Below are 21,341 nucleotides of genomic sequence, written 5' to 3'. Positions count from 1 at the left end.
GCCATGTCACTGACGCTGCCTTTTGACCACTCGCCATGTCACTGACCCTGCCCTTTGACCTCTCGCCATGTCACTGACCCTGCCCTTTGACCCCTCGCCATGTCACTGACCCTGCCCTTTAACCCCTCGCCATGTCACTGACCCTGCCCTTTAACCCCTCCCCATGTCACTGACGCTGCCCTTTGACCCCTCGCCATGTCACTGACGCTGCCTTTTGACCACTCGCCATGTCACTGACCCTGCCCTTTGACCTCTCGCCATGTCACTGACCCTGCCCTTTGACCCCTCGCCATGTCACTGACCCTGCCCTCTGCTTTGAAGTTTTTTTTATATTTCCCGCGCTCGTGACGTCACCGCCACGTGACTCGGCGTTGCCTGGATACGCGAGGGACGCGCAGCAGCCGCCTTCCTGCTGCTGTTGGAGACGCGGGGACAGAGACCCCGAGAGGGACAGGGAGACAGAGACAGGGGGACAGAGACCCCGAGAGGGACAGGGGGACAGAGACAGGGTGACAGAGACCCCGAGAGGGACAGGGGGACAGAGACAGGGTGACAGAGACCCCGAGAGGGACAGGGGGACAGAGACAGGGTGACAGAGACCCCGAGAGGGACAGGGGGACAGAGACAGGGTGACAGAGACCCCGAGAGGGACAGGGGGACAGAGACAAGGGGACAGAGACCCCGAGAGGGACAGGGGGACAGAGACAGGGGGACAGAGACCCCGAGAGGGACAGGGACCCCGAGAGGGACAGGGGGACAGAGACAGGGGGACAGAGACCCCGAGAGGGACAGGGGGACAGAGACAGGGGGACAGAGACCCCGAGAGGGACAGGGGGGCAGAGACAGGGGGACAGAGACCCCGAGAGGGACAGGGGGACAGAGACAAGGGGACAGAGACCCCGAGAGGGACAGGGGGACAGAGACAGGAGGACAGAGACCCCGAGAGGGACAGGGGGACAGAGACAGGGGGACAGAGACCCCGAGAGGGACAGGAGGACAGAGACAGGGGGACAGAGACAGGGGGACAGAGACAGGGGGACAGAGACCCCGAGAGGGACACGGGGACAGAGACAGGGTGACAGAGACCCCGAGAGGGACAGGGGGACAGAGACAGGGTGACAGAGACCCCGAGAGGGACAGGGGGACAGAGACAGGGTGACAGAGACCCCGAGAGGGACAGGGGGACAGAGACAGGGTGACAGAGACCCCGAGAGGGACAGGGGGACGAGACAGGGTGACAGAGACCCCGAGAGGGACAGGGGGACAGAGACAAGGGGACAGAGACCCCGAGAGGGGACAGGGGGACAGAGACAGGGGGACACAGACCCCGAGAGGGACAGGGACCCCGAGAGGGACAGGGGGACAGAGACAGGGGGACAGAGACCCCGAGAGGGACAGGGGGACAGAGACAGGGGGACAGAGACCCCGAGAGGGACAGGGGGGCAGAGACAGGGGGACAGAGACCCCGAGAGGGACAGGGGGACAGAGACAGGGGGACAGAGACCCCGAGAGGGACAGGGGGACAGAGACAGGGGGACAGAGACCCCGAGAGGGACAGGGGGACAGAGACAGGGGGACAGAGACCCGAGAGGGACAGGGGGACAGAGACAGGGGGACAGAGACCCCGAGAGGGACAGGGGGACAGAGACAGGGGGACAGAGACCCCGAGAGGGACAGGGGGACAGAGACAGGGGGACAGAGACAGGGGGACAGAGACAGGGGGACAGGGGGACAGAGACCCCGAGAGGGACAGGGGGACAGAGACAGGGGGACAGGGGGACAGAGACCCCGAGAGGGACAGAGACCCCGAGAGGGACAGAGACAGGGGGACAGGGGGACAGAGACCCCGAGAGGGACAGAGACCCCGAGAGGGACAGAGACAGGGGGACAGGGGGACAGATACCCCGAGAGGGACAGAGACCCCGAGAGGGACAGAGACCCCGAGAGGGACAGCGAACCGAAAGAGACAAGGTACACTCATCATCAGCTACATCATCACCTGTGTGTACATCATTATCATCAGCAGCTACATCATCACCTGTGTGTACATCATTATCATCAGCAGCGACATCATCACCTGTGTGTACATCAGCATCAGCAGCTACATCATCACCACCTGTGTGCACATCATCATCATCAGCTACATCATCACCTGTGTGTACATCATCATCATCAGCAGCTACATCATCACCTGTGTGTACATCATCATCAGCATCAGCAGCGACATCATCACCTTTGTGTACATCATTATCATCAGCAGCTACATCATCACCTGTGTGTACATCAGGATCAGCAGCTACATCATCACCTGTGTGTACATCATCATCATCAGCAGCTACATCATCACCTGTGTGTACATCATCATCATCAGCAGCTACATCATCACCTGTGTGTACATCATCATCATCAGCAGCTACATCATCACCTGTGTGTACATCATCATCAGCAGCTACATCATCACCTGTGTGTACATCATCATCATCAGCAGCTACATCATCACCTGTGTGTACATCATCATCAGCAGCAGCTACATCATCACCTGTGTGTACATCATCATCATCATCAGCAGCTACATCATCACCTGTGTGTACATCATCATCATCAGCAGCTACATCATCACCTGTGTGTACATCATCATCAGCAGCAGCAAGCCGCAGCGACTCTACAGCATCAGCCACATCACCAACACACTGCACACCAACATCATCATCATCATCAACAACTGTTGCAGTACAATGACAGCTACTGCATATCATCATCAGTGCCCTCATCACCATCATTATAATCATAATTACCATCATCATTACCATAATCATAATCACCATCATCATTACCGTCATCATCACCATCAACATAATCATAATTACCATCATCATTACCATCATCATTACCGTCATCATAATCACCATCATCATTACCGTCATCATCATCATAATTACCATCATTACCATCATCATAATCACCATCATCATTACCGTCATCATCACCATCAACATAATAATCATTACCATCATCATAATTACCATCATCATTACCATCATCATAATCACCATCATCATTACCGTCATCATCACCATCAACATGATCACCATACTCTTTGGTTATTTCGGTAAAGTCACGTAGGTAGAAAAATAAAATAAAAAAATAGATGACGACGTTTCGATCGCCACACGAGCAAATCGAACCACCTGAGGACGATTGCTTGTGCGGTGATCGATACGTCGTCATCTATTTGTTTCTACCTACGTGGTGACTTTACCGAAAGAACCAAAGAGTATGGTAATCATGTTGATGGTGATGATGACGGTAATGATGATGGTGATTATGATGATGGTAATGATGATTATGTTGATGGTAATGATGACTGTAATGATGATGGTGATTATGATGAGTATGGATTCCTGCAGTCACGAAAACTTCAAATCAACATAATCACCATCATCATTTACCGTCATCATTACCATCATCATCATAATCATTATCGCCATCATAATCATCATTATCGTCTTCACCATCATGAACATAATCACCATCATCATTATCGTCATCATAATCACCATCATTATCGCTATCATTACCATCATCATAATCATTATCGCCATCATAATCACCATCATAATTACCGTCATCACCATCATAATCACCATCATCATAATCATTATTTACCGTCATCATCAACAGCTACGTCTGTAAACATCGACATCGTCGTCGTCTTTCCGATGCTTTCCAGATGCTGACCCTGCCGCCCATCGTGAAGGGCTCCGAGGCGCGATCGGGGGCCCAGGGAGGGAAGGGATCAGGGACGACCCCCACGAAGGGGAACTCCCACCACAGAGGTCCCGCGAGTCTGGGGGCCCGGGGAGCTGAGGCCGGGGGCCGCACCACTCACAGGTGAACGGGGGTTCAGGTGAGAGGGGGTTCAGGTGAAGGGGGTTCAGGTGGGAGGGGCTTCAGGTGAAGGGGGTTCAGGTGAAGGGGGTTCAGGTGAGAGGGGGTTCAGGTGAAGGGGGTTCAGGTGAAGGGGGTTCAGGTGAGAGGGGGTTCAGGTGAGAGGGGGTTCAGGTGAGAGGGGGTTCAGGTGAAGGGGCTTCAGGTGAGAGGGGGTTCAGGTGAAGGGGCTGCAGGTTAAGGGGGTACAGATTAAGGGGGTTCAGGTGAAGGGGCTTAAGGTAAAGGGGGTTAATGTAAAGGGGCTTCAGGTGAGAGAGGGTTCAGGTCACGGGGGTTCATGTGAGGAAGGGGGTTCATGTACGTGTGTACGTATGTTGAGCGTCTTTCGCACCGTACGTAGCCAACCGTGCTAATCGGAGGTGCGCGGGAAGGACAAGTTAAAGGGGGTTCAGGTGAAAGGGCTTCGGATGAGAGAGGGTTCAGTTGCGAGGGGGTTCAGGTGAGGGGGGGTTTGGTGAGAGGGTTCAGGTAAGGAGGGGTTCGTGTGAGAGAGGTTCAGGTGAGGGGAGTTCAGGTGAGAGGAGTTCAGACGAGGAGGGGTTCAGGGGAGGGCAGTTCAGGTGAGAGCGGTTCAGGTGAGGAGGGGCCGTGTGAGGGGGGTTCAAGTGAAAGGAGGTTCAAGTGCGAGAGGGTTCAGCTTCGGGGGGGGGGTTCAGGTGAGAGGGGTTCAGGCAAGGGGGTCTTGACCCCTCGCCCAGTGGTTTCTCGTGTTCTCCAGGGCGGCCCTCCCCCCTCTCCTCTGACCCCGCAGGGCGGCGCGGAGACGGGGCGGGGGTCCGGTGCTGAATTCGCCCCCCACTGAAGTCGAGAGCGAGCGGCGCCTGCCCCGCACCGAGAGAGTGGCGTACGCACAAATTAGGGTCACACACACACACACCTGTACCGCAGACTGTTCGGGCAAGTGCTGTTAGCGAGCACCTATGAAGGCCGGCACGGCACACGAGGGGGTGGGTGGCCAGCACCACGCCCGGCCGCCTTTGTCCCCCCGGCGGCGATGTTCACACACCGCACCAGGTACTCATTTGAGGCTGAGCCGACCTAGGGTAGGCCCAGGACCGGTTCAGGTAATCGTCACCGGTGTTTGTCGTGAGCGCAAATCGAACTCGGGTCGTCGGGTTCGTAGCGCAGTGCCTTAACTGCGACACTTCTTAACCAACCGTGCTACAACAACCGCCATTCGCCACTAAGTGCCGGTGACGTCACCATGGCGCTTGTGCCAGGCTAGGTGCACGTTGATGCCACGTTAAGTGTCGAACGCCCGCTGGCAGGAGGTCACCGGGCAGACCCAGCAGGTGCCACGGGTCGACTGACTGAGATGACTGAGACGACTGGCTGATGCACCACCTGTGCCTCCTACTGTGCCAACTTGCTGTGCTTTAGCCACCCGGCGCTCCGCTCGTTGTTGTGAGCGTCGCTCCTCTGCCCTCTGTTGTTGTTGGAGGGCGACTGCCTCCAACTGCCCAGCAGCAGCAGCGCCTCCTCCACAGAGGCCGATCTTGACACGGCTGGTACCGGTCATCGGCCTATACTGCACACACAGCCACATACCTATACCTCATCTCTCCTGACCCCTGTGATCCTGTTTCTCCGTTCCTTGTCCACGCCTTTCCTCTTATTTCCATTCTTTATATTCTCTCTTCCCTCTCACGTGCTATTTTCCCACGAATGACAACGCCCTTGACTCCACTCCCCTCTCTCGTGGTGGCGCGCCATGAGTACAACAGAGTTGCTGGTGCCTGTCAACACCGTGCAGTCGACTGCGATCAAGTTGAGCACAATAGATACCCCCACCAGATCTCGGTAGAAATCTATTGCTGCCACCTAAATACAAAATCCAGACGCCAATTCTCGGACTGTCCGGGTCAAACCTGGACAGGCGGCAACCCTAGGTGGGTGCCTACCTCTGTATACTCGTGTACCCATGTGTTGCCGTGTCCAGTGCGTGTGCTGGATGTCGACCCGTGCGTGTGCTGGGTGACTGGGTGTCGACCCGTGCTGCGTGTCGACCCTTGCCTGTGTTGGGTGTCGATCCTTGCGTGTGCTGGGTGCGCAGGCTGCACGTGGACCCGCTGCGCGACGTGTGCACCTCCCTGCTCCGTGATGGTCACGTGGGCGCCTTCACGGAGCTGTTCCGCGCCGTGCGGGAGCGTCGCGCCGCGCGCCTCGCCGCGGACCCCGGCTCCACGCTCGCCCTGGAGCCGCCCCTGGAGCAGCATCCGCGGGAGCTGCACGACCTGGCGGCCCTCCTCAGTCGCGCGGAGGACGCGGCACGGGCCGGTAGTGCACGCGGGGGCAATTGGTGGGGGGGGGGGGCACGGTTGCGTCGATTTGGTTGGGAGATGCGGGCACAATTCGTTTGGTAGTCCATGTGGAGCGCGGCTGGGTTGGGTTGGCGGTGCAGGAAGGCGGGCGTAGCCGGTGAGGATGGTGGTGATTGTTGTTGCCGACACTGTTGTTGATGATGTCCATGTTAGTGGTGTTGACGGTCATGGAAGTGTGGAAGGTGATGGTCGTGTAGGTGGTGATATAAATGGTGGTGGTGATTGACGTGGTTTTGATATCGACTATGGTGATGGGTAGCATTGATGGTTAATGATGATGATGGCAGTGTCGATGGTGGCGATGTTAAAGATGTGCGTGCGCACGCTGCCCGCGATGCCAGGAGACGCAGACGCACAGTGCCAGACGCTGCTCTCCCTGGCCGAGCGCTTCAGGGGCAGTGGCGTGGCGCCGTGGCTGGAGGGACGCGCCCTGCGCCTGTGCCTGGAGGCGTCGCGCGAGGCAGGCGGGGGGCCACGCGAGGCCGAGGCCCTGGCACGGCTCGGGGAGGCGCGACACGGCCACGGTGAGAGCCCTCACCGACTCGGGGAACTTGCTAAGGGGCCGGTGGTGGCGGGGGGTATGGGGAATTTGTCCAGGGCCTAAGACTCCAAAGGGGCCCACACGCTAAAATGACACGCACATGTTTCGATTTAAAGCTTTCGTGACTGCAGGGATTCATCTTCTTGGTTCTTTCGGTAAAGTCACGTAGAAGGGAAGTAATAAAATAATAAAAATAAAACATAATAAAATAATTCTCACGACGTTTCGGCCACAACGCAAGCAGCCGTCCTCAGGTGAAAACCAGTTCTGTCGAGGCGACAGCGTCTGAATTGGGGGGGGGTCGCCTCGACAGAACTGGTTTTCACCTGAGGACGGCTGCTTGCGTTGTGGCCGAAACGTCGTGAGAATTATTTTTATGTTTTATTTTTATTATTTTATTACTTCCCTTCTACGTGACTTTACCGAAAGAACCAAGAAGATGACACGCACGTGGTTTTATGACGTGTATTCTCATTCAGCGTTTAATGTGCGTGATGATATAAACGTGCACTTTATTCGCGTGGCAAAGTGGCTCGCGCAGTGCACCGTGGACCCAGCGAGCCGAGTGCGACTCCCGGCCACTGCTAACATCAGTGGTGAGTGACATCTGAACCGGTACGGATTCCAAAATCAGCATCTTTGTTTAGACTAAAAGAATCCGATGAGCTATGAAGCTCGCTTTCACCAATGTCCGATATTTTTCCTTGGCGTTCCCGATTTGGCATCCCTGGAAGTAACCGCACGGTAATTGGCAGCTTCGCGCGTGATTTTGGAAGTTCCTCTTCAGTGTGAATTCATTGGCAAAAAAAAAACAAATTGCTTTTTTTTGCATGCCCCTTCCGAGAGTGCAAATGCGTGCTACCCCTGCTGAAACCCCACTGGGGAATCCCAAGACACCGAGAGGGAACCCCAGGAAACTGTGGCACAGAAACATTGGTCTGTAGCGAACAAGGGTGAACGCAGCAGGCAAGGAAGGGCGAGTTTACCCGTGCAGAAACGAGGATGGGGGGTGGGGGGTACGACATGAATATGCATTGTAGCAATGGACTGTCCACCACTTAGTAAACAACGCCTCCCCCCCTCCCTTAGTAATTGAAATAATAATGCCCTGGGATAGTTGTGATTAGTTCCCGGTGTTTATCATAGGAAGACAACACTTTTGGAGCTGACTCCTTACATTCGACCTTAGCCATCGGCAGCAGCAGCAGTAGCTGCTGGAGAGACACTACAGCGAATAGAGCCGAGTTATTTACAACATGGGAATCCGTTGCATGGCCGTGAGACACTCGCAATCTCGTTCGACTGTGATTCTCAGGGGTGACGACCCGCGAGACGTGATGCGTGTACTTTTGGCGTCTTCAAGTGTGACCCCCATGCCAAGACGCCGGAGAGAAACGGTGTGCATGTTTATTTTATAAACAGAAGAGGCAGTCAGAGGCAGAGGAGAAGGGTCCTGAGTATGGAGTCGACAACACAGACGGCTGGGAAGGGAAGGGAGTGCCGGACGATGGGGGCAGTAGAAGAGAACTAATGAACTCTCGCTGAGCGACACTTGACTTCCACGGAGACAATTGTCTTATGGGGCGGAGAGTGCGTCGAGAGGGGAGCAGAGTGAGATGAGAGGGGTGAGCTAGGGGAGTGCGCGGAGGGGAGTAGAGTGAGGTGACGTACGTGTGGTTTTGTGGGCGTAAGTCTTGGGGGGGGGGGGCATGAAATAAGTGCCCTGGGATAGCTGTGATTAGTTCCCGGTGTTTATCACAGAACGACAACACTTTTTGGAGCTGACTCCTGTGTCACGCAGGGGACCTCGAGGGGGCCCTGCCGGTTCTGCGGGATTACCACGCGCTGGTGCGGGCCCAGGGTTGGCGGGACGCGTCGGGACGGGAGCACGAGGCGCGCTCCTCCACCCTGCTCAGCCGCCTCCTCACGGAGCTCGGCCGCCGGGCCCTGGATAGAGGAGAGGCCCATGAGTCGCTGGGGCCCCTGCAGGAAGCCCTGAGCCTCGCCCGTCACGGTGAGGGACCCTAAGGCCGCGGAGGGGTGACCCAGACAGTTGTTTTTATCGAGCAGCCACGCACACCCCCCCCTGGGCTTTTGAGTATTCGGGGGGGGGGGGGGGGCTTCATCGTTTCTTCGGACGTCCGCGTGGACGGCGGCCCTCTGGCTCACGACTGCCATGCGTATTGAGCCAGAGGGCCGCCGTCCACGCGGACGTACGAAGAAGCGATGGATGGATAGAATAAAGGAAGACATGAAGACGGTCAACGCATCCCCCGAAGATGCCCTGGACCGAGCCAAATGGAGAAGACAATGCCGAAAAGCGGACCCTGTGCCACAACGGGAACAACGCTAGGAAGAAGGGGGGGGGGGGCTGCGAAGAGTCCATCTCTTTTAAAAGCTGAAGTCGCTGACACGAACCTCGGCCAGCCGCCAGGCGGCGCTCGACAGACCGCCTGGCGCCGTGGCCAGTGCCGCGGGACAACAAGTTGCCGAGTTCACTCGGCAGAGTCAAAACAAAAAGCGCCGATAGAGGAGCCGCAACGCAGATGTGGAACCGCTCGTGAATCTGCACCGCCGTCCTAGTTCAGCCGCTAGGATTTTGTCGCGCGTCGCTTTAAACTTTCCGTTTCAAGCTGCGTCTGTCTCACAAGGGGAACTATGAAGCGTGGCTCAGACTCTCGAGACGGAATCTGAACGTTGACCCCCGGCCCCCCCCACCTCCCCCCTCCCGGGGGGTCATGAACTTTGCGTGGTGGGCGCAGGGCAGGAGAGCCGTGCACAGCAGGAGGCCTCCTACTGGCTCGGCCTGGCGCTGCTGGACACGGGCGACACCGACTCGGCACTGCAGGTACCATCCTCGCCTACCCGGGGCCGCGGGGGATCGAGACACCTCCCGGGGGGGGGGGGGGGGGGGGGGGCGCAGGGAGGTGGTGGGAGGGCGATCCCGAAATGTAAAGGGATTTTTTAAAATAGGGCCCTACACTCATAAACAAAATACGCATTCGTTGTATTTCCCGAGTTTTTGGAGGCCGCAAAGGTGGGAGGAGGTGGTGATTGCTCTCGTACTCCCATTCCCTCCCTCGATCCTCCACTGCCACAGGGCCGATTGTAAGGACACGCGAACTCTCCCCATTCTCGTTTCGTGTGGTGGCCGGCAGTTGCTGAGCAGCGCGTCTGTGCCCACGTGGGGGTTGATGGATCAGAATCAGAATATTGATTTCCACCGGAGGAGTCCGGTGAACTCTAAAGCTCTTTTCGTCTCAGATGTCCGTAGACGGCTTCGGGAGTAGCCTCATGGTGAACACGTGGAACCCTGCAGCTGCGGCGAATGCGACAATTGCGCAGTGACGTCTCCACGTGGTGGATGGTTTGAGATACAGACTCACACGAGGCCCCATCCTGCTTAGCTTGTGATGTCTGATGGGATGGGGCACTGCGCTCGGGGTGATTTATGGTGTTAATATATTTTGTTCCCTGCTCTGCGTCCAAGCGGTTTTGCTCCCGATGCGAAGACGTTGCATTGACGTAGCGTCGCGATCATCGTGAGGGCGGCGTGGGGGAAGCGCCAGCCGAGACGGCGAGCCGTGCCCAGCGCTGCCCGATCTGCCCGACCCGTTGCGTTCGCGTTATGCATTATTGATGTTTCGTTACGTCGAATTAAGTCTGCGCCGTGTCTTCGGCCGCGTTTACTCTTTGTTGCAACGTGAGCTGCTAAGCGCGGCACCCGGATTTCTGCGCGCCGACTGCATGGATGCTCCTACGACGCAGACAACGCTTTATTCATAAGCAGCTGAGAGCCCAAATTCAGACTGAAATTCAAGGGAGACTTGGGCGCAATAAGTACAGGCATCAGAGATGAAAGTGAGATGACAGTTCCACAGGGTTGTGAGACGGGGAGGTACACAACAGGGGCTTGGGTGAGAGACAAGAAACGCCTTCGAACTCATTTGCCTGGACAGGTGCACGAGAATTGGACGGGTCTAAGTCGAACTCTGCGGGTTTTATGCCTTGGGACTGGTTCGTGGGAACGTGTGTCTGAGTGAGAGTCTGGATCTGAGTTAGAGACCGGCTCTGGGTTCATGGGGATGAGAGACTGGGTTAGGGTCTGGGTCCGATGGGACAGTGGGAGCCACGCGGCGTCCGCGAGTGAGAAGTTGCGTGCCTGAGTGCCCGTGTGGCCCCGACGGGTCGGCTGATAATGCCCCCATCTGAAACGGAATTAATCATTTATTCTGCGCATTCCATTACTTGAAGGCAGAAGAAAAATGTGAGTTTAGTTTTAATCTTTAATCACGCTCGCTCCTACAGAAGCCGCTGCGCTACTGCTTACGGCGATCGCGCCTCTACATTAATCATGAGCCACGGTGTCGGCGTGCGGGGGGGGGGGATGAAGGGCGGGTGTGAGGGGGGCTGAAAGGTGAGGAAGGTGAGTGGGACCGGTGTCTGCGCTGCAGGGCGCACAACTCTTATCAACAAAGTCGCCAGCCTGGACTTAGAGACGCTCACCTGCGCTCACCTGTATTGAGCTGCTTATCCGAGCGCGCCTCTACTACCGCGACACGAGCGCGCCTCTATTGAGAGGTTATCACCTGTGCTCACTTCCACCGGGACCCCCGAGTGTACCTGTGCTGAGATACTCTCCTCTACTTCGGGACGATCACCTAAGCTCACCTGCATGGCCGCACGCGTGAAAGCGCCTGCGCCGAGACACTGACCCCCGCCGCTAATGGCGCGACGCCTCCTCGTGGATCCCCTCGTCCTCTCCCCCGCCGCCGCCCTGCAATCCCCGTCCCCTCTTGCCCTGCGACCCGCTGCCCCTCTGTTCCCTGCCCCGGTGACCCGTGACCCCGCTGCCCACGCCCCCTGCCCTGTGTGCCCCGCAGCGCCTGCTCGCCGCCGAGGAGTTGTCCGTGGCGCTGCAGGACGCGGCCGCGAGGGCCCGCGCCACGCGCTCCGTGGCGGAGGCGCTGCTCAGGTACCAGCGGGGGCCCCGGCGACCAGGGTCGAGCTGGGAAAGGGGTCCGAGGGGGGTAGTGGTCGGGGGGGTGTGAGCAGTGCCGGATTAAGCTAGTGCGGGGCCTGTAGCATACGCTATAAAGGGGCCCTAAATTAAAAAATATATATTAAAACGCAAATTTTTACTTGCACAGTATAGTAATTGTATTTTTTATTTGCTATACAGCCAGATAATACGACAAATCGCTAACCTTAAACACCCAGTCATTCATAAAAGTTGAAGGCGATATAGTACTATAGTAATAGAGCAAGTGCAGTATCACTGAATAGGAATTGATAGCTTGAAAGCATTTAGCCCAGGGCCCTTGAAAGTGCGGGGCCCGTAGCTACTTGTGTAGCTACTACATGTGTATCTACTACATGTGTAGCTACTACATGTGTAGCTACTACATGTGTAGCTACTACATGTAGTAGCTACACATGTGTAGCTACTACATGTGTAGCTACTACATGTGTAGCTACTACATGTGTAGTTACTACATGTGTAGCTACTACATGTGTAGCTACTACATGTGTAGCTACTACATGTGTAGCTACTACATGTGTAGCTACTACATGTGTAGCTACTTTTGCAACTGCGATAATCCGGCACTGGCTGTGAGAGTCGAGGCTGTGGGTCACATCACCTGGTGACTTCACAAACCACTCGCAGAGCTCTCGCTGATGATGTTGATGATGAATGTTGATGATGAATGGTAATGACCCGGAGCATGCTGATGATGCTGATGATGGTGATGATTGGTGATAATGCTGCTCACGATGGTGATTCTGCTGCCGCTCTTGATATGTTTCGTCTGTTACGGCTCATATTGCATATGCTTCGAATATTTACGCTGCTGATTATGCTGAATCAGCTACTGTTGCTGATAATACACATGGTACTACTGCTGATGTCCATGGTGCTACTGCTGATGTTCATGGTGCTACTGCTGATGTTCATGGTGCTACTGCTGATGTACATGGTGCTACTGCTGATGTACATGGTGCTACTGCTGATGTCCATGGTGCTACTGCTGATCTTCATGGTGCTACTGCTGATGTGCATGGTGCTACTGCTGATGTTCATGGTGCTACTGCTGATGTTCATGGTACTACTGCTGATGTGCATGGTGCTACTGCTGATGTCCATGGTGCTACTGCTGATGTTCATGGTACTACTGCTGATGTTCATGGTACTACTGCTGATGTTCATGGTGCTACTGCTGATGTTCATGGTGCTACTGCTGATGTTCATGGTGCTACTGCTGATGTCTATGATACTACTGCTGATGTTCATGGTGCTACTGCTGATGTCTATGATACTACTGCTGATGTTCATGGTGCTACTGCTGATGTCTATGGTACTACTGCTGATGTTCATGGTGCTACTGCTGATGTTCATGGTGCTGCTACTGATGTCCATGGTGCTGCTACTGCTGCCGACTGGTAGAGGCCGCTGCTGGTTGTGGCGGTGGTGGTCGTGGTTGTTGTTGTTGTTTCGTGGGGGGGGGGGGGGGAGGTTGGGGGTAGGCGCCGTGTCAGGTCAGGAGGTTGCCCCCGTTGTTTAATCCCGCGGCCCTCGGCCGTCTTTAGATCGCGGCGGCGATGCGATCGATGTGGAGGCGCATGGGCAAACAGGGCCACGATGTTATTGCTCTTAACCCCTCGGCCCGCGCCGCGACGCACGCGTTATTACTCGGCCGATCCTCGCCGTGCCCACGGGACGGGACGGAGCGCTCATATCTCAGCTGGCGCAGAGACGGAGGGAGACGGTGTGATGGGGGTGCGTGGCGGGTTTGGGGGGGTGGGGAAGAGAAGGGGTCGTGTTTGTTTTCCCGGCTCAGGTAATAAGCGCTGCCGGTCCCACCTGGGCGATCACTGCCGGAACAGAACGCGCGTACCGTGTATGTGAGTGTTGGGGTATGTGAGTGTGTTTGTTTGATTATGTGAGTGTGTATGAGTGTTGGAGAATGTGAGTGTGTGTGAGTGTTGGAGTATGTGAGTGTTGGTTTGATTATGTGAGTGCGTGTGTGATTTTTGGAGTATGTGTGTGTGTGTGAGTGTTGGAGTATATGAGTGTGTGTTGGAGTATGTGTGTGTGTGATTGTTGGAGTATGTGAGTGTGTGTGAGTGTTGGAGTGTGTGAGTGTGTGTGAGTGTTGGAGTGTGTGAGTGTGTGTGTGTTGGAGTATGTGAGTGTGAGTTTTGGAGTATATGAGAGTGTGTGTGAGTGTTGGAGTACGTGAGTGTGTCTTTTGATTATGTGAGTGCGTGTGTGAGTGTTGGACTATGTGAGTGTGTTTGTTTCATTATGTGTGTGTGTGTTGGAGTATGTGAGTGTGTTTTTTTTATTATGTGAGTGCGTGTGCGAAGGTTGGAGTATGTGAGTGTGTTTAACTATGTTTGTGTTTGAGTATGTGAATGTTTGTGTTTAAGTGTGTTTGTGTTTGAGTATGTGAGTGTGTTTGTTGGTGAGCGGGCCCGAGTAAAACTACGTGGCCGGGAGTCGGAGCCATTCCCTGCACACTTTGGGGTGCGACAGGGATGTCCTCTGGCTCCCACATTATTTAACATCTCTTTCGACCACGTAGTTCGTGAAGCCTTCAATAGCTGTACCGGAGGAATTTCCATCTGGTACAGATACAATGGGAGGCTGATCGATGCATGAGTGCGGTCAAGGGATGGCTCCTTATTGCTCAACCATGTTATGTATGCCGATGATCTGGTAATTGCTGCTCACGCAGAGAGGAGTTGGAGGCGCTGCTGCTGAACCTGGAGCTTGCCACTAAGAGGTGGGGACTTACCATCAGCCCCACCAAAACTAAGCACCTGCCTGGGTATTTTGTACCATCGGACACTCCACCCCCATAACTTCCAATTGGTGATAGGGCAGTTGTGGAGAGAGGGGAGAGTTTCCCATACCTGTGCAGTGTGCTCATGACCGGCTTCAGTTTAACAGCAGAGGTCTCACTCCGAATCAGTCGAGCGACATTATCTTTTCATCGGGTGCGTAACGCTCTGTGGAAGCTACCTGGTCTGTCGCTCCGCACGAAGTTTCAGGTCTTCGCCATAGTCATTCCTTCCCTTCTCTATGCTTGCGAAACGTGGACCCCCCTAATGGAACATCTTTGCCGGTAAGAAACATTTAGGCTGGTCTGCCTAGGATCCATCCTGGGTTTAACCAGGCTGGATTGTGTGAAGAGCTCACAAATCCTTTAAAGATCTGGACAAAGTCCCATCGGTGAGCTCCTCCGGCAGGCAAGGCTGCGCTGGCTGGGCCATGTAGCTCGCATGCCCAGCCACCTCATGCCTAAACAGCTTTTGTTTGGCCGGATCGAGGGGGCGAAACGGGCGCGGCACCGGCTAGAGAAGAGTTGGAGTGATGTGGTACAGAAGGATGTGGAGCTGAGTGGACTTGCCGATGACTAGTATCAGCGATGTCAAGATCGGCCTCTGTGGAGGAGGCTCGTGAAGGACGCTGCTGGGCAGTTGGAGGCAGTCGCCCTCCAACAACAACAGAGGACGGAAGAGCGACGCTCACAAGAACGAATGGAGCGCCGGGTGGCTAAAGCACAGCAAGTTGGCACAGTAGGGGGCACAGGTGGTGCATCAGCCAGTCATCTCAGTCAGTCGACTTGTGGCACCTGGGTTTGCCCCGTGACCTGCCAGTGGGCGTTCGACACTTCACGTGGCCTCAAGGTGCACATGGCCTAGCACAAGCGTCGTGGTGACGTCACTGCCACTTAGTGGCGAATGGCGGTTGTTGTGTTGGAGTATGTGAGTGTATGTGAGTGTTTGAGTATGTGAGTGTGTGTGTTTGAGTATGTGAGTGTTGCAGTATGTGTGAGTGTTTGTATTTGAGTATGTGAGTGAGTGTTTGAGTATGAGTGTGTGTCTGAGTATGTGATTGTTGCAGTATGTGTGAGTGTGTGTGTGTGGTTAGCGCGCTGCGCTCCGAACCCGGTGACAATAATTCGAATCCCACTCACGGCCACCCTCAGTGACGATTATCTCTTCCGGTTCTGGGCCTCCCCTAAGCTGACTCAGCCTCAAATGAATACAATACCTGTGCGGTGTGTAGTAAACATCGCCACTGGGGAGACAAAGGCGGTGGGACGTGGTGCTGGCCATCGTGTGCCGTCCCGGTCTTCATAGGTGCTTGCTAACAGCACTTGCCCCAACGGTCTGGTAATGCTATATGGGGGATCTTTGTGTGCGTGAAAATCCCCGTCCAGTATTGAGGAATGACGCTTGGGGACAGGGGACACGGGGGACACGGGGAACACATGAGACAGAGACATGGGGACACGGGATTGGAACACATGGGACAGAGACACGGGGACCCGGGATAGAAACACGTGGGACAGAGACACGGGGACACAGGGAACACGTGGGATACAGACACAAGGAACACGTGGGACACAGGTAACGCAATGACCACACAGAAACACGGGGGGGGGGGAGGGGGGCACGGGGCATGCCTTTCGCCCTGCATGCGTCCCTGAGGGCAGAGCCGCCTCCTGCCGAGAGGAGGTGGAGGGACGAGGTCGGGCAGCCCGGGCCCCGCGTTCATCCCGCGGGGAGCCGCCCGAGACACGACATTGATCGCGACGAGGAAGCGCGGGCGAGGGGGGGAGGGGTGGCGGGAGGGGGAGGGATGGAAGCTCCACTGATGCTCTCAAGTCGGCGTGCGTGACGAGGTGGCGTGAGAGTTGGTGTGAGGGTCGGGGTGTGTGTGGGTTTGTGTGTAGGTGTGTGTGTGTGGGAGTGTGTGTGTGGGTGAGTTGGTGTGAGGGCAGGGTGTGTGTGGGAGTGTGTGTGTGGGTGAGTTGGTGTGAGGGTCGGGGTGTGTGTGGGTGAGTTGCTGTGAGGGCAGGGTGTGTGTGGGAGTGTGTGCGTGGGTGAGTTGCTGTCAGGGCAGGGTGTGTGTGGGAGTGTGGGTGAGTTGCTGTCAGGGCAGGGTGTGTGTGGGAGTGTGGGTGAGTTGGTGTGTGTGGGTAGGTTGCTGTGAGGGCAGGGTGTCCCACACGAGTTCGATTCCCGCTCACGGCCAACACCAGTGACGGTTACCTGAACCGGTTCGGGGCGTCCCCTAGGTCGACTCAGCCTCAAATGAGTACAGTACCCTGGTGCGGTGTATATACATCGCCACTGAAGAGACAAAGGCGGCCGGGCCTGGTGGTGGCCACCCACCCTCTCGCGTGCTGTTTCGGCCTTCATAGGTGTTCGCTAACAGCACTTGCCTGTTAAGGATATACGGGGATCTTTGTACGTATTTTAAACTTCTTTTGTACCGTACGTAGCCAACTGTTCTAATCGGAGGTGGGTGACTTGGTGCGAGGGTAGGGGCGTACCCAAACAGATTATGTTTGATCTTCATTTGAAGCTTTCGTGACTGCAGGAATCCATACTCTTTGATTCTTTCGGTAAAGTCACGTCGGTATAAAATAAAATAAATCACGACGTTTCGGGCGCAACACAAGCGTCCAGCAGACCATGCTTTCCCTCCTGATGATGGACGCTTGTGTTGCGCCCGAAACGTCGTGATTCATTTTATTTTATACCTACGTGACTTTACCGAAGGAACCAAAGATTATGTTTGGCCGGATAACGGGTGATAAACGAGCGTGGCATGGGCTACAGAAGGTATTGACTGATGTGTATCTGGTAGGGTGATTGGATGAGGATGGTGCATGGGCGAGAGAAGAGATGGAGCTGATGTAGTTCAGGGAGGATGTGGAGCTGAGTGGACGTGCCGATGACCGGTACCAGCAGTGTCAAGATTGCCCTCTGTGCAGGAGGCTCGTGAAGGACGCTGCTGGCCAATTGGGAGGAAGTTCCCCTCCCAAAAACAACGGAGAGCAGAGGAGCGCCGCGTGGCTCACACGCAGCGAGTTAGCAGAGTGGGGGGCAGTCATATCAGTCAGTCAACCAATGGCACCTGGGTCTGTCCCATGACCTGCCAGCAAGCGTCCCACACTCCACGTGGCTCAAGGTGCACCTAGCCTGGCACAAGTTCCGTGGTGACATCACCGACAGTTAGTGGCGGGTGGCGACTGTCGTTGTTGATGAGTGAGTGAGGGGTGTGTGCGTAATGAATGAGTGGCGTAGGAATGAGTGAGTGAGGTGTGCATGAGGGAGCGAGGTTTGTATACGAGTGAGTGAGTGAATTAGCGAGTGAGTGAGTGAGCGAGTGATGAGCGAGGTGCGTGCGCGCTCCAGGCTGGGCCGCGTCTCCGAGGCGCAGCGTTCCCTGGAGCGGCTGCTGGAGGCGACGCGGCAGTCGGGGGGACAGGAGGAGGAGCTGCTGGACGCGAGCTGTCGCCTCGCGGACATCCACCTCGCCAAGGTGCGCCGCCCTCTGCCCCCCCCCCCACCCCAGTGGGCTCGCTCCTACTCCCGCAGAGGAGCAGAGCGCACGGGGGACACGTGGATTGAGTTTGAGTCAGGGTCATGCGTATGGGTCGTGCCAGGGTAGAGTTAGGGTCAGGGTTAGGGGTATGGGACTGGGTCGTGTTAGGAGTGTTAGGGGAATAGGACTTGGCTCGTGTTAGGGGTGTTAGGAGTATAGGACTTGGGTCGTGTTAGGGGTATATATAGGACTTAGGTCGTGTTAGGAGTGTTAGGGGTATAGGACTTGGGTCGTGTTAGGAGTGTTAGGGGTATAGGACTTGGGTCGTGTTAGGGGTGTTAGGAGTATAGGACTTGGGTCGTGTTAGGAGTGTTAGGGGTATAGGACTTGGGTCGTGTTAGGAGTGTTAGGGGTACATATAGGACTTGGGTCGTGTTAGGAGTGTTAGGGGTATAGGACTTGGGTAGTGTAAGGGGCAGTATTTAGGAGCAGTGCCGCTGCCATCGCGCGCGTGATGAATTATCCGCGCTGATTACATCCTCCGCTGTATAATTAGAGACTCGCGCGTTCTCATTCATTACCGCACTTTATTAGCTCCTGTCACGCATCGCGCGGGGTCACATCCCAGGCTGGTGGGGGGGGGGGGTTAGTCACGAACCCCGGCGTGACGGGACCCAACGCTGAGCGCGCGTCGCCTTTGCCGCAGGGGTCCGCGCGGACCGCGTGCCGCCTGCTGGACGCGGCGCTGGAGCGTGCCCGAGCGGGGCCCGCTGAGGGGGCCTCGTCGTCCTCGGCTCCCCGCGGCCTCTCCGAGTCGCTGCTGACGGAGGTGCGCGCGCGCTGCGGCGTGGCCCGTGCCGCGCTGCTCTTCCCGGCCCTCGCCGCCGACCTGGCGCTCCCCGGCCTGGCGCGGGCCGGCCCCGCCTCGGGCCCCGCCTCGGGCCCCGCTCGCGGTGCCCTCGAGCGCCTCCTCGCCTGGAAGGACTCGCGCCGCGGATACTCCCTGGAGGCCGAGTTGGGTGAGCGGGCGGCCGATCCCTGACACGTCACCCGCGGGGCTCGCACGGTGGCGTGGTACCCGTCGCGCTGCCCGAGGCCGCGGCGGGGGACACGTCGTGCACCGGCCGCGCGCTCGACGGCCCCGGCGCCATCGCACGTGGCTCGGGGCCCCGGTGGCGCGTTGCCCCTTCTGGGTCGCACCGAACGAGAGGGGCCGCTGAGAGAGGAGGGCGGGTGGGGAAGGGAGGGAGGGGGTGGTGGGGTCAGCGCTCGCGCCGCTGTGCGAGGCGCGGCGCGCAGCTGCACCGCGAGGCCGGTGGACGCAGCCGCGTGGCGGTGAGAGGGCGAGGGGGAGACGCGGTGAGGGGGCGACGCGGTGAGAGGGCGAGGGGGAGACGCGGTGAGGGGGCGAGGGGGCGAGGCGTGAGACTGGCGGGGAGGGTTGTGGAGGAGCCACCCGACCAACCCGCCCACCCCCCCCCCTCCCTCCCCTCCGCGTGCCGGGTCCCCCCTCGCTTGTTTGACCCCGAGGGTTGAGACACACGGAGCCCCCCCCCTCACCGCGCGCCCCGTGTTTTACAGGAGCCGAGGGGGACGATGACAAGGAGGAGGAGGAGAGCGACGACGGCTCCGAGAGCCCCCGGGGGGACGTGGGCCCGAGCGGAGCTCAGGGGGTGGGTGGGGCCGTGACCTCGGCATGAGCGGGGTCAAGGGGCTCGTGGGACCCCCGTCGCGGGGTCGCGTGGTGTTGCTCGTTTATGTTTCGCCTCCTCGCTTGGCGCCTTCATTGCGAAGCGTGGGGGTGGGGATCTCTCTACTGAAGGCCACATCGGACTTTCAAATTACAGTCCCCCCATCCCCAGCCCCACACACCCACGAACGCACGCACAGCTCAGCGAGACGCCCTCTTGCATTGGCACGAGTGGCCGGGCGTTGCGCTAACACGAGACGCGTTTTGCTGTTGCCAGGACGAACGTACCCCCCCCCCCCTCGAGTATCCGGTTAGTGCGGCTAAGACGCCCGCAGTGACGGACAGACGGGGCGGAGTAAATGAAGTTCGAGCCGCGGGCCGTTGGGGGGTCCTCCACCTCTGCCGATTCGTTTGGGTTCCTGTCCCGGCCGTTCAGTTGGTTTTGTTCTCGCTCCTCGCGGTCTCCGCGCTGTGCGGGTCCCGCGGAGGGTCTCTGGTTCCGCAACCTCCACGCGCCCTGCCGCCCACCCCCCGCTCCCCCCTCCCCTCCACCCCCCGCTCCCCCTCCCCACTATCCCTCCCCACTAATAAAGCATCTCTTTAACGCTAATTTGCCGACGCCCATTAATTATTGACGCGGAGCCGCGCACCCCGAGGGGTAATGAGTTAGAGCCCCCCCCCACTCCCTCTCTCCCCGCTCTCTCTCTCCCTCTCTCCCCGTCGCGGACCCGGCCTCCCCGTGGATCCGCTCCGTGAGAAGCTCGCGGGCGCATGCGCGGCCGCGGGCACAGCCTGAGGCGCAGCCCGAGCGGGGACCGGCGGGCACCCCCCCCCCCACTGCTCCCTCCTGCACTCCCTCCCTGCTCCCCACCCCATGCTTCCCTCCCCCCAACCCAGCGCTCCCCTCACTCATCCGCAGCCCTCCCTTCTGCGAGGCTCCCTCACTCGAATGCACGGATGGGAGATGCGGTGGGGGTGGGGGGGTGAAGGGTGGGGTGGAGGGGCAGGAGAATTGAAGTAAGCCCACGTGGGGGAGGCGATGTGGGGTAAATGTATTGGAGATGGTGGAAGGGGTACAGGGACTTCTCGGTGTGCCCACGTGGCCCTGGACTTGCCGCACCTGCGTGGGCTCGGTCACGTGGCCCCGCGCGCGCGAGCCGCACCTGCTGGGCCCGAGGTCACGTGGGCCGACCGGGAGCCCCGCGCAGGATGCAGGGAGACGCGGAATGGATCCGCGGTGCGCGCGGAGCGGGCTGGCGATGTGCGTCTCCGCTCGTGCGCGTTTAGAGTGGGGAGCGGTGGTGGAGCGGTGAGCGCGTTTAGAGTGGGGAGCGGTGGTGGAGCGGTGAGCGCGTTTAGAGTGGGGAGCGGTGGTGGAGCGGTGAGCGCGTTTAGAGTGGGGAGCGGTGGTGGAGCGGTGAGCGCGTTTAGAGTGGGGAGCGGTGGTGGAGCGGTGAGCGCGTTTAGAGTGGAGAGCGGTGGTGGAGCGGT

General features: G+C 57.6%; 1 protein-coding gene across 2 annotated transcripts; it reads left to right on the top strand.

Annotated features, from left to right (window-relative positions):
• Nucleotides 1-1,794: 1,794 nt before the first annotated feature.
• Nucleotides 1,795-20,469, top strand: LOC133349935 (tetratricopeptide repeat protein 29-like). Of its 2 annotated transcripts, XM_061563819.1 has the most exons (11): nucleotides 1,799-1,971; nucleotides 3,731-3,891; nucleotides 4,703-4,795; nucleotides 6,005-6,228; nucleotides 6,614-6,796; nucleotides 8,615-8,827; nucleotides 9,576-9,661; nucleotides 11,697-11,788; nucleotides 18,031-18,157; nucleotides 18,867-19,179; nucleotides 19,742-20,465. In XM_061563819.1, exons 2-11 carry the CDS (start codon nucleotides 3,731-3,733, stop codon nucleotides 19,858-19,860), a joined length of 1,611 nt encoding a protein of 536 aa, XP_061419803.1. In that variant the 5' UTR covers nucleotides 1,799-1,971; the 3' UTR covers nucleotides 19,861-20,465. The 2 variants fall into 2 exon arrangements, with proteins under 2 accessions (XP_061419804.1, XP_061419803.1); XM_061563820.1 differs by lacking the exon at nucleotides 4,703-4,795 and having other exon boundaries at nucleotides 1,795-1,971; nucleotides 19,742-20,469.
• The last annotated feature ends 872 nt before the right edge of the window (nucleotides 20,470-21,341 follow it).

This window comes from Lethenteron reissneri, chromosome 32 (genome assembly GCF_015708825.2).
Source record: "Lethenteron reissneri isolate LAM-NWPU_2019-01 chromosome 32, ASM1570882v1, whole genome shotgun sequence".
NCBI lineage: Eukaryota > Metazoa > Chordata > Hyperoartia > Petromyzontiformes > Petromyzontidae > Lethenteron > Lethenteron reissneri.
The sequence above is the reverse complement of the archived record's forward strand: the minus strand, read 5'-3'. Positions and strand labels throughout refer to the sequence as shown.

Excerpts from the sequence above, each read along its gene's own strand:
- LOC133349935 (XM_061563819.1), top strand. The coding sequence starts at position 3,731 with ATGCTGACCCTGCCGCCCATCGTGAAGGGCTCCGAGGCGCGATCGGGG. Across the intron at positions 6,797-8,614 it reads GGAGGCGCGACACGGCCACG|GGGACCTCGAGGGGGCCCTG; the intron begins GTGAGAGCCCTC and ends TGTGTCACGCAG. Across the intron at positions 8,828-9,575 it reads CCTGAGCCTCGCCCGTCACG|GGCAGGAGAGCCGTGCACAG; the intron begins GTGAGGGACCCT and ends TGGTGGGCGCAG.